The 12,984-nt window shown below is 36.5% G+C and overlaps 1 protein-coding gene across 40 annotated transcripts in view; it reads left to right on the forward strand.

Moving 5' to 3' along the window:
• Positions 1-12,984, forward strand: part of NRXN1 (neurexin 1) — a 703,785-nt gene that overhangs the window by 499,143 nt on the left and 191,658 nt on the right. Inside the window, exon 1 of one of the 40 annotated variants that reach the window (XM_068675823.1) lies at positions 5,353-5,464. The exons of the other annotated variants lie outside the window; for them this stretch is intronic. Within the exon in view, the coding sequence (XP_068531924.1) occupies positions 5,426-5,464 (39 nt within the window). The 5' untranslated portion in view covers positions 5,353-5,425. Of the gene's footprint in view, positions 1-5,352; positions 5,465-12,984 lie in introns of those variants that run through there. 40 annotated transcript variants of the gene reach the window in all.

Genomic DNA, 12,984 nt, shown 5'->3' on the forward strand with positions numbered 1-12,984 from the left:
GATGCATGTTTTTGAGAAGTGAAATAGACTAATTTGGAGAGGCAAGCAAAAGAGCAAGCATGTGTAATCAACATAAGGAAGCTTATGACCTCTTCATAAAGTATCTTTTATTTTTGACATTGTTACTCTAAAAACTCTGAAGTACTGTCAGATTACTTCCAGTAATTACTTCCAAAGATTCTTTCTTTCTCTCCCCTTTTCCCTTGTTTTCTAAGTATTTCTTCTATCATGTCCTCAAACACAAATTCACAAATGCCTGTGCATTTTATTCAGTCCCAACAAATTCTTGTAAAGCAGGTGGCAACCTCTAAGTGTCTCAGTGATTACATACCTTTACCTTCCCACATAATGAGACACTGTATAGCTAACGGAGCAGAGGGTTCACTATAAATGGTGGCTGTGTAATGTATGCATGTGGAAGACCTTCTTGAGCAGGACCGTTAGTTGGTTCAGTCTAATAAAGAACAAAACAAATAAGCATGTGGCCACAATTAGGAGACGTATCCTTTCTTGTCTAGGTTGCTTATGTATAAATAGCAAATTTCTGAATTCAGAAAGGAGGATGAGAATATTTGTTCATAAATAAATAGTCCATTGTTCCTCCATAGCAGCCTCTTACCTAGCTGCCATTATATTTTCCTACTGATATTTTGATTGTCTAAATGTTTTTTAGTATGCTACAGTCTTAAAGGAATAGACCTTAAGTTATTCTTATTAAAACTGGCACTACCTATCTCAGTCTAACTAGGTTCATCTAATCCAAAATGCCTTACACACTGGTTGCTAACCAACATCCTTGCATATGAAAGTTATAGATATTTTAATAACTTGGCATTAACTCTTCCAGAACATTGCCTTGCATAAAAAGAGCTGATGAAAAATTTAGCAGACATTTTAGCAACCTTATTAAGTTTTAAAGAACTCAATAGCTGTTTGCAACAGTTGAGAAGTTGACTGAAACCTGACTGTTCAGCACAGAATCAAAGGAAATTATTGTGATTGTTGGGACAACAAAAGCTCTGGAAGATTGAAGGTCACTTCCAAGACCTAGCCACTCATGTCCACCTATCCTGCATGGATACTTTTCTGTTTATTTTAACTATTGTATATGTTATTATGCATATACTGTTTGCTGTATCTAGTAATACAATGGAGTCAGCCCTGATATTTCCTGGCTTGTTACTGTCTAGTTCTCTTCTAATTTTAGAGAAGCACAAAAAGTTTTACACTTCCTCCTCCTTCCTGCAAGTCATGTGTGGGGGTGTTAGGGGTCAAACCCAAGTGGAATGAGTAGGTACCCAGGGTGTTAGAGGCCATCGCTTTGCAGGTTGTAGGCGCTTTGGGCTGACAATGTGTGATTTTGAAAAAATAAGGACAGATGTGAGCAATGGCATCAGTTTCAGTGTATCCTAGACTATGCTTTTAGTTCTTGAGGGCAGTCTGAATAAAGGAGTGACTATCAGATTGCTGTGACCCACTGAAAGAGGGCCAGGTTTGCGCAGTACAGAATCAAGGTGTTTCTGAGAACTAATAGCCAGAACCCAAGATAAGGCATATTATCTCCATGTCTTTTAAATTTATGAGCTCTAAATGAGAATAAGGATTTACTTATGCAGCAGCACAAAGTAGTGGTGTAGCAGTTTTTCAATAAACATGCAGTATGAACAATATCATTTTTAATACCAGTCAACAAGATTAGCCTGTTAATGCAGGACAAGGCAAGTGGAAAGCACAGCTGGTAGCCTGAACATATTCTGATCCTAACTCCAATTAATTTTCATTCTGACACTTCTGCTATTAATTTATCTGAGGAAGCTACAGAAATACGAGTAAGTATAAGCAGGATCTATATCTGGCTAGAAAACTCCTGCTGGAAGGTGAAAGGTACAGAGATAATTTCACAAAACCTGCTACTTTGCTTCAGGCATTTGTTTAAGTAAACAAAGGTATTATAGTTAATCAACTTGTGCTAATAAGTAAAGTTTGTCTTAATACTATTCAGGTTTTGTGAGAAACTACCTTAATTGTAATTCATAATTAGTTAATTAGACCACTTATATGATACAGGTTATGCTCTCTGATGCCTGAGTTTCATCACCAAACCGGAAACTCATTTTACTGTTTAGTTAGTCTTTTCTTTTCTTTTTTTTTTTTTCCCTTCTAGTTTTATCATCTCTGAGCCTTTCCCACTTCTCAGTTATGCCACCGGGGAGTAAAATCATTGAATATAATCTGGTGTACCAAAGGGCAGAACTGGACACACTGGGTCTGATTCTTACTTTCATCCAGTTTAGCTACCTCACATTTGTAGTCTCTTGACAGTAACTCGTTGCACCAGGGAAATAGAGCTACAGCAGGGAATTTGGATTTCCCAAAACCCAGGGTAACAATTGTATCTTCATTCTTTTTTTTCATTTTCTTCATCACTTCATCATTTTCTTCTTTTCTTTTTTATTCTTCCTTTTTTTTTTCTTTTTCTTTTTAGGGGGGGGGGGGGGGGGTGGTCCTTTGGGGATCCAGGAGTTGGACTCAATGATCCATGTGAGTCCCTTCCACCTCAGATATTCTATGATCTGCTTTTCAATAAAGTGCCTATGCTGATTAATGATTTTTATCTCTTAACCAAGCTTGACATGCTTGACACTAAAGCATCTCTACAGCTGGTGTAACAGTACATGCTTTCCCAGAGCTGAATAGCCTTTTCCTTTCTCTCCCCAACAATGATCATGGGTGTGCAATGCTTGCCTTCCTTATGAATCTTACTGTGATTCTTCCTGTTTGACACTGTGCTGCTGCCACTATTAAGTCTCTTGTTTTTTTCCTTGTTTGTATGTTTTCATTTTTGTTTCACTTAGATCAGGCTGGTCCCAAGCATTTCTGCAGCAGTAACAGTCATGCTAAGGGTTTAACAAACCGATATTGTCAGTGTTCTGGTGATTTATGCTTAGTGTATAACAATTGCACTAACAACTGGTGAGTTCTCCTGTTAAGTGTTTAAGGAAGCTTAAATGTCTTTCTGTTCATGAAACCCATTTGCTCTGAAGAATGCTTATGCTCCAGAGGGTGAGATTAGCTCAAGGAACGACTCATGAATTCCTTGTTTTCTGATAATTACCTAGCTTACACTGAATAAGGTGTGCCAAGAAAAAAAAGAGGTCCTTCAGTTTTGCCATTTCTCTCTGAAATTAGCCAGAAGTCTTCAGAGCATCAGCATGAACCTATTAACACATCTTTAACTCCTTGTGCTAGAATTTGTAGCTGATATTATGTATTCGATAAGGGACCAAATGTAAGCCCAGGTATTCTGTTGTGGAGATGTAAATTGTGTTGCTGCTGTAGCATTGTACATTCTCTGTGGTCTAAGAAATGCTACTCATACAGGACTGGTTTTATGCATTTTCTGCTGGGGGAGAGAACTGTTGGGTCAGGTACTCCTCTTTATCCTAGGCTTTCTGGATTCAAGGGGAGGGGTTGAAGCATTACAGCCTCAAGGACCTCATCGTACTCCCCTTTGGGGCTGGAGTCTCTTGTAATTCTCTGTTCAGCCCTCAACCTTGGTGGACTCGCAACTTAACTGACTATGCACTGAAAGCTATAGATTGTTTTTTATTATTTTGTTTCTTATCCCGAAGCCTTATAGTTCCCCATACAAGGTTTCTTTCCTGACACAGTGAATTTTAGGGAACAACAGAGTTCCTGGGGGAAAAGTTGCCAGCCTTTTTCTTGCATAGCAGATGGAGTTTTTAAGGCTCACTGTGGATTATGTAGCAGTGCCTTCTCATTTAGGGACAAGCACAAAGAGCATTATCATACATGAAGTTACTTTACAGTAACTTCTACCAATTAAAATAAAAAGTGAAAAGATTATGCTATAGAGACTTAATAACCACTCAGCATATTTGATAATGTCACTGCTGTTGGTATCATATTCACCACTATGTTTAATAGCTGAACAGATGCAGCTCAGTAGAGCACCACATGGTATGTAGCAGCAGGGAGTCCCATTTGACAAGTTGGTTTTGTTTTATTTCCTTTCCAGAGAGCCTTCCCTGTTATCCCAAGTTTCTGTAGTGTTTTGATTTGTTATTCAGCAAGCAGAAAAGGGCAAAGGGACTCTGTATTGCTTGTTTTCAAAGAAAGAGACTTTTTGACTTTTTAGTGAAACCACAACAAAATTCCTAAAAACGATACTGTAAGGAGTGTTTTAATGTAAAATTGTCAGCCTTTGATTTGAAAAGGGTTTATTTTTAGCAGTTGATGTGTATCTGCATGCGGAGGTTGCTTGTAGGATAGAAGCTATGTTGTTTTTTGGAGGTGGTTTGAAGGTTTGGGTTTGAGTTTTGTTTTTTTAATTGCAAGATTTTGTGTACACGTCTGCAAGTCACTTTGCTCAGTGAGCAACAGCTCTTGTCTGTAATAGTACCATGGGATGTTGCAGTCGTTTGTTGCTTTGTTGTTTGCTCTCTGTGGATCAATTCATAAGAACATTTTGTGAAACTTTCCAATCTTCTAATTGCTTGTCTGGAAAAACACCTGAGTATATAGTTAGAGGCTAAAATAGGATGGCTATACACTTACTCTATTCAAAAAAAAAAAAAAAAAGTAAAACCAGTACAATACAGAGTAGGTAATGAAACCCTGGAAATATGGTTTGGGTATTTGTTTCCAGGAAACATATAATAAAGATGAGAACAAGTCTGAAAGTGTTGCAAGAATTATGTGATCCATCCCATCCATATTGCCTGGTCCATAAAACAAAACAAAACACCTTGGTTATACTTCCTATTCCTTGTTAATGTGGTTATACAGTTATAGGGAAGGGCATTTTCGAGGGCTAAACTCATGGGCAATGACTTACTCAGAGCTAAAACATGACCACAGGTCTGTGTTTAATGATATTTAAGACTTCTAGGTTTCTATTCCTAATCTACATTTTAAAAGTTTTGCTGGGTATTTAAATTATTTAATCCTTAAGATGTTGACTTCCTTTTCTTCTTTCTTGCTTTTCACTGCACTTTCAAACTCAAGAAGCACAGGCATGTCTCCTTGTCACAGCTGTAGTAGGGTACATGATGACAACAAGCTGTGCTAGTGGGGGAGGAGGGGAGACAGAGGTTTCAAGCACCATGGAGAACTGATTAAAATTCAAAATAATCTTGATAAAGGGGAGAAATAGTCTGAAATCAGGAAGATGAATTTCTACAAAGGAAAGTACAGAGGTGGAAAAATCAAATGCACAGCTATAAAATAGGGAATAATTGTGGCCAAGAAGCAGTTCTGCAGAAAAGATTGGGAAGTTACAGCTGATTGCAATTTGCTGCAAGAAAAGACAGGAATTGGTCTAGGATCTATTGACAACAGGTGGAATAACAGAGAAGGCAAAGAAGTTAATTGTTTATTCAGTCTGCTGGGACCTTAGCTGGAGATGCATGTCCAGTTTTGGGTGATCTGCTTAGAAAAGGAGGTAAGCAAATTAGGTAGATAGTGAAGGAAACTCTGGTTTAATTAACATCTTGTTCTAAATAATATAGTGAAAGAAAGTACTGTTTTCTTTATAAATGAGAAGACATAGAATGACTGGATGTCAGCCTTTTAATATATCCAGGTTGTATATATTGAAAGTATATGTAATATATATAAAGAATATGTAATATATATGTATGAAGTATATAGTAACAGTTTGTCAAGATAACATAAGGAATGGTTGGTTTAATTTGAAACAGCGTTATCAGGACCTCCCACCCACTGATGTAAATCTCCCCTCTTTCAGTATAAAACTATTCCCCCTTGTCCTGTCATTATCTGACTGAGCAAAAAGTTACTCTCAATCTTTTTTTTATAAACCCCCTTTAAAGCTGTGATAAGGTCACCCCCAAGCCTTCTCTTTGTCAGGCTGAACAGACCCAGCCTTTCTTCATAGGAGAGGCGCTCCAGCCCTCTGATCAACTTTATTCCCCCTCTGAACCCATTCTAACAGATCAACATCCTTCTTGTGCTGGGGGCCCCAGACTACTTGGACACGGTCATGTAGGTAGGCTCTGTCAATTTATGCTTTCAAGATCATTACATTCATATCAGTAATGGGAATGCCACGTAGACTAGTTTGGTATATTTTTCCTAAAGTTATCCTACAGGTACTTACTATTTCCAGTATGGATGTAGTGAGGATCCTTTAAGTGGCACAGTCCTGCTTATTTTTCAGTTTTTTAACTGGAAGACTTAGGTCCAGGAGTGACTTAAGGTGAATGTTTAGATCTCAGCACAGTGAGGTTCCCTGTCTTCATTTCTAAAGATACTTTCCAGCAGCTCCCTTTCTCCCTTTTCTGTGTTTTCTTTTAGTACCTGTTGGTTTTATTGTCGACCAGGTGTAAGACTACAGCAGCACAAGGCAGCATAAGCCACTTTCCATTTGCTGTATCCACATCCCCTCATGTTTAATGCTAGCCAGTCAGTGATCTAGAAATCAAGTTAAACTTGTACATCGGAGAACTGTTCACCCTCCAAGCAAAGGGACTGTTAATGTGTTCTTCGCTAGATGCTGGCACAGGCCTCCTGTTAAGCTTGTAAAAAAGGTGGTGGTGATGTAACTAACTTTGCCTCCTCGCCCACCTCTCAAATGTTAGCAAGTGTTTGCTTTGGTGCTGTGTGGGAGTAGTGAGGTAATTCAAACTGTCCTGGTGTTAAATCCAAAGTAACCCAAATTCAAAACTCAATTATGTTGCAAGAATAGTGTACAATGGAGGTGAATTTACTTTTCAGGTTTTTGAGCTATGTGACCAGTTCATTGGCTGCAAATATAGCCATGCAGCTGATGTGAAATGTTGATTTAAGTTTTCCTGTCACTGTAGTGTATGCAGATTATCTAAAAGATTAAAAAAAATAAATAAAAAAAAATCATAAATCACTGGCATTAACCTTTTCTGTTTCCTTTCTAAAAATGAGTCTCTGTTAACATTAGTAATTATGTATGTTAAGGCTTTTTAATGCTTTTAGCAGAATGTTGATTAAAAAAAAATCTCCTTTAGCTATTAATGGCTATCACAATTTAGTGTTCATATTAGTTTAAGCTCAATACACTTTAAGTATATGTAAGGTATTATGATTTTGCCATTGTTATCTGGGACTAAATCTGGAATCTCTGCCTTTGCCTTTATTGGTGGGCTGTATTATGGGGTTCCCTCTGACATGAAGGCAAAGTAAGTATTGCCCTAAGCATAAGTCATGTTGCATCTTTAAAAACTTGTGAAGTGAAAATGAAGCAACTTGGGGTTTGAGTTAGCATTTTGCAGTGACAGCTATTGTGGTCTATTTAGATGTGAATTGGAAGCATTGCTCTTTTCCTTGCCACATGCAGAGCAAGATGAGCATGCTTTTGTGATGAGGAAGGTAAAACTCCCCTAGTTCTGTTACCCTGTCCTTTAATTATACTTCCTACCCCCTGTTCTCTAACTTCAGTTGTGCAGCTACATCCAACTATTTTGCACTTCTGCAGTCACAAAGGTAGGTCATGGATTTACTTTGTTACCTCAAAATGTAAATTAATACAGGCTGATAATGTGTGTCCTTTCATTGAGCTGGAAGAAAAAATGATGAATAAAATCACTACTGTGAGTATGTCAGGATGGTCATTTTATCTGTCTTGTAATGGAAGTGTTGTTCAGCATTTCTAATTAACATATTAATCTTCACTATCCCCTGAGACAGGTGTAATATTGGGAATACTAGTGCATGACAAATTTATTTACATTTGACCCTCAGAGCTACTGGTTGCAAACAGTTCTGGTTTGCTGGAAAACCTAATTGGTTCCCAATAGTTTCTTCTTTTCTCAAATATGAAAATATTTGAAAGATTGTTGCTGTGTTTTTCCAACAGCATAGAGAAATGTTAAAAATCTAGACAGAGAAATGGTCTTGTGTGAATCATGTTCTCCCACACACGTGCTACACATGAAGTGGTTATCAAAAACATTCCATGCATCATTACTATTTTTTTAAATTATAAGTGAGATTAATTTCTGCATCTGAATTTTGCACATTTATACTTTGGAGTGCTTTTTTTTAATTGCTTTTTCAGCATTATCTTGCAAGAGAATTCCTAACCACAAGCAAATAACTTAGCTGTGATGAGTGCACAGAAAGTGCCGAATATTCCTGGAAGCGTTCATTCTTTCTTCAAGATGTGGAGAAGGCAGTAAAGTTTTTCCTCCATCCCACCCCACTAGGCTTCTCTGTGGGTGTGAGTGGTTCTAAGCTATGCTAAATTGTGCAATAAATGCGAAAAACTGGTACTCATCTCTCTTGCCCTACAGAGTCCCTTTGGTCCTACTGATAGCAGCGTTTTGACTCTTAAGGCATAAAACCAGCCCAACTGATTACTAAGGAAGGTAGAAGGCTTTTTGTCTACTATTTGGCTGGCTCAGTTATTATAAATGTGCAGGGTAGAATGCTGATATGTTGGTGTTTAGTTTTCTTGTGTTTGAAGGATATGCACTCATCTCAGGAAAAACATTATGTAGGTTTTCAAACTGTTTTTTATTATTTATTTATTTATTTATTTTTTATCTAATACAAGTTAAAAACACAAAATCTTACCCTTCTAGGTGCAAGGCAAGGGTTACATGTTTAATAGTTGGGTGTACTAACGCCTGCTGTCCATGTATTTCCATTCACCGCCAGGAATCAGATTCAGGAGAAAGATCAAACATCTGATCCAGGTAGTAGTATTGTGTAAGTTAGAAAATGTTTTTCCAGTTTTATTTCTCAATGGAAACTGGAAGCTGGAAAAATGTAAGGGTTGATTAGAATTTACAAGCGAAGGTGAAAGAACTCCTTCTTTGGCACCACTCATCAGTTGGTGCTGACTTCTGAGGGACTTGAGAAATCTGGATTTCAATTCTTTACCGACCTAGTTCACATAGGGAACTGATCCAGACTCACATTTTAGCTTGAAGACTTTAAATGTCATCTTCTGACTTGCCTTGGTGAGTGAGTCTTCTTTTTTTTTTCTTCAGTATTTCTAAAACTGTGAAAGGTCGCTGTTGTTATACATCAGGAAGGAAATAGTTTTCCAAAGTTTTTATTTATTTAGTGTTTGTGAAAGAAATTTGTTTTCTAGGCGATCTTGGTAAAAACGTACTTCTTATATACGGATGACAAAATTGTTGTTGTTATTACATGATCTTTATAGTCCTAAATGTTGTTGCTTTGTTTCTTAACCAAAGTCATAGTGTTGCTAAACTCCAACCATAGTGTTGCTCCACGTGGCAAAGGTTACACTTTTGAAAGTTGGCTGAAGTGTTTTAGAATCAAAATTCAGGATGGAGATTTACTTCATTTCTTGGTAAAATAAATGTTAAGTCCTAATTGTTGTTTCTAAAATTTCTTACAAGTGCAGGAGGCAAGGAACTTGGAGAGCACTGCAACAGTTGCACATCATCAGGTACATATAAAAAGAAAAATGTCACAGTACACCAGCTCTTAACCTGAAACATGGCATACTTGCACTTCCTAGAACCCACTGTACATTTACAAATGCCAAAAACTTTTCTAAATCCCTCTATACCACGGAATTTAGTATGTTTCCATAGCACAATTGAATAAATCAGGATAAGTGACAAGGGACTAGATGATAAAGCACCATAGTGATGGAAAAGACAGAGCAATTAGGTGAAACATTCTCTGATACATTGTAGTGGGTATTTTCCCTTAGCTGTGAGACAGAATTATGTATTTTGCAGTACTAATTTCAGCCACCTAAGATATGTTAAATCTGTATTATGTATCATATTTCTTTGATTTATTAGAACCTTCTGCAAAACTTAAGCAATGTAATGATCCTCTGTATCACTCATTTGTTATAAAACTTCCAGGAGATCTAGCAATTCTAACCAAAAAGGAATGCATTAGAAACATTAGTACATATTTGAAAGATATATTTTTTTTAAGACTTTTATGGTTTAACAATAAATAACTTAAAAGCCAGCTGCAACTCCCTGTTTTATTCCCAGTTCATAACAAATTCATTTTATAAGTAGTTTAAGGTTCTAACATTAGATAGAGAACTAAGTCGTTTTTTGTTTCTACTGGCTATCTGCAATTAAGATGACATTTCTGATGGTGTACGTGTAGATGGAGAAAACATGCATCACTATTCATGCATTACATTTTGGTCAATGTTCCCTCACCTTACACACTCAGAGTAATATAAAATAAATAGCTGTGGGTTCCAAGTGGAGAATCTTTTAATGGCTGATATTAAATCTGATGGTTTCTTGATAATGCAAAATATCTTTTGGTGGAGAAGGTCAATGAACATGCATCATCATATTTTTTTCTAATTTCTGAGATATTTCCACTGCAACATATACTCAGTGCAAAACAGCAATCTTTTATTATGAACCTCTGTATGTGAGCACTTACAGCTTTTAATAAATGTAATCTTTAAAGCAGAAACAACCTTACATTATAACTCTTTCCACATTTAGAGAAATAAATAAGTGATTCCAGCATTAGGGTTAGGTAATCCAGAGGGTCAGTTGACCAACATGCAGCTTCTTAGTTTAAGATACTAATCTTAGTGTTAAATGGAAATAAGAAGTCAAAGAAGTTTCTAGTGTTGCATCACTGCTCTGTTCACTTCTTTAAATTATTTTTTTTTAATCTTAAAACCATTTACTTGTATTCTCTGTTATTAAAAAATTAGTCTTTTTAATGAATGCAAGAAATGCAATTGTAAGAAATGGCATACAAATAATAGAACTAGACAGAAAGCATTGTTGAATGTTTTTTCTTTTTTTCTTTTCCTTCATAAGATGCAAGATTATGAATTTGTTCCAGTTTCTGTTGCTGTTCTGAGCAGTAGAAGCTAATTCCAGTTTCTGTCTTAGAATAAATTTAGAAAGCATAGCTCATGCCAAAAGCAGATCTCTGTGGCTTGTTATGTTGGCATAAAATTAGCATGATATTATTAAAATATGAATTCATATTATTCTATATTATTGCCTCTTCATCATGTTTTAAACCTTTTCTGGAATGTCTTGAAGTCTAGGAGCTTATTGTTTGTGTGTTGTTTTTTGTTTGTTTGAATATTACTTCAATTTTTCATTTTTTTTTTAAAGGAATTCATTTTAAGTTGAATCTTCTGATATTGGAAACAAAACTGTTGTGGCAAGGCTGTAGGAAGAGGAATGACCAGAAAAAAAAAAAAGATGCCTGGCCACATCTCAGTAAACAACTTAGCAGGAAGTGCTTTCTCAGTGCAGAAGTACAGTTCTGAAACATTTCTAACACTTGTGTGACTTTGAGGATCATTCATTAATAAAACAAAGTGCAGGGTAAAAATGTATTGAGCTTCATGTTTAAATGCAATATTTCTTTAAATATCAAATCTAGAGCCTTCGCTGGGATCTTCTTTGTTCCGGGTATATGCATGAATCCTTCACTTGTATGATAAGAACCAAATGGGTGTACTTCTTTTAAGATCTGCCCTGTGATTCTTATTGAAAAACACAAACGAATCTTTAATTCACACCTTTGGCTTCTGCAAAAAATATTCTGAGGAAAAGATGTCAGAGTTGATTGCTAGAAAATTTGTTGAAACTGCATTATATGTCAAAATTAATATATTGGATGACATTTTCTATTATTTTCACAAGGTCCATTCAGTTTAATTATAATGTACCACTCAATTATACCATTCTATTTATGCTAATTTTCAAATTATTCTTTCTTTTTCTTTAATAGCTGTATATGAGTCATAGAAAGCACACCTAATTAATACCTCTGCTCATTGCTACAATTAAACATTAATCAGATTTGATTTTTGGAGTAATGTGCTACCAGTCTTGTAATCTTCTGAGTTACAACCTGATAAAAATTTCATTACCCTAGTTATAAAGTTCTCAATGGAGAGGGAATTTCCATTTAGTGCATTTAATACATAGTAGTGACTTACATATAAATTTCACACTCCTACATCTCTATAGATAAATTGGTTAGAAAGTCACAAATAGTGACTAAAAAAAACAAAAACAACTGACCTTCTGGAGTTGGGGTTGAGTTTTAAAAAATATTCAGTTGTGTGCCAGTCAGAGTGATCTAACTTTAGCAATGGATGATTATTCGTATTAACATGAGCATGACAGCGTTTAGTCAGTCCACAGCTTCCTCACAAGAGGGAGGGGAGGGGCAGGCACTGATCTCTTCTGTCTGGTGACCAGCGATAGGACACAAGGGAAAGGCATGAAGCTGAGTCAGGAGGTTTAGGTTGGATATTAGGAGAAGCTTCTTCACCAAAAGTGTGGTTGGGCACTGGAACAGGCTCCCCAGGGAAATGGTCACGGCACCAAACCTGCTGGAGTTTGGAAACTATATAGGCAACACTCTCAGACATAAGGTTTAATTTTAGGTAGTTCTTTGTTGAGCCAGGAGTTGGACTCAGTGATCTTTGTGAATTTTGACGAGGGGTATTCTATTCTGCTTATTCAACAAATTTCCTTATTCCCTTTCTGTTTAGAAGGGAAAGTCAGTAGATATGAGCATAGAGCAATGCATGAACTTTCAAAATCCACCTTAGCATTGAGTTTCACAAAGTTGACACAAGCAGTATCAACTGGTTAGTTTGGTCTCTTTTTTTTTTTTTTTCTCTCTTGAGGATTGATTGGAAAAGAACCAACAATGTATCCTGGCCCATTAAAATAGACAAATCTCCGACCTATTAAACAGTGATGCTCTAGAGTTACTCACTTTCAGCAGTGTAGACACATGGCATCTTGGGGCTGTGTGCTGTTTTGCTTTGGTACTTTCTCCCCTCCACTACCACCAATTCCTAGACTTGGAGAAGGACTTGGTAAGTCAAGAGATTTATGACGAAGTGGAAAGGTGCGAATTAATTTTATCATGTCCCTGAAACTTGTCTCTATTAACTTGCTTTCAACAGTGAAAAAGCCTTTTCAAATCCTAGGAAGTTCAGAGTAACATGATGGA

The sequence above is a fragment of the Anas acuta genome, chromosome 3, assembly GCF_963932015.1.
Source record: "Anas acuta chromosome 3, bAnaAcu1.1, whole genome shotgun sequence".
Lineage (NCBI taxonomy): Eukaryota > Metazoa > Chordata > Aves > Anseriformes > Anatidae > Anas > Anas acuta.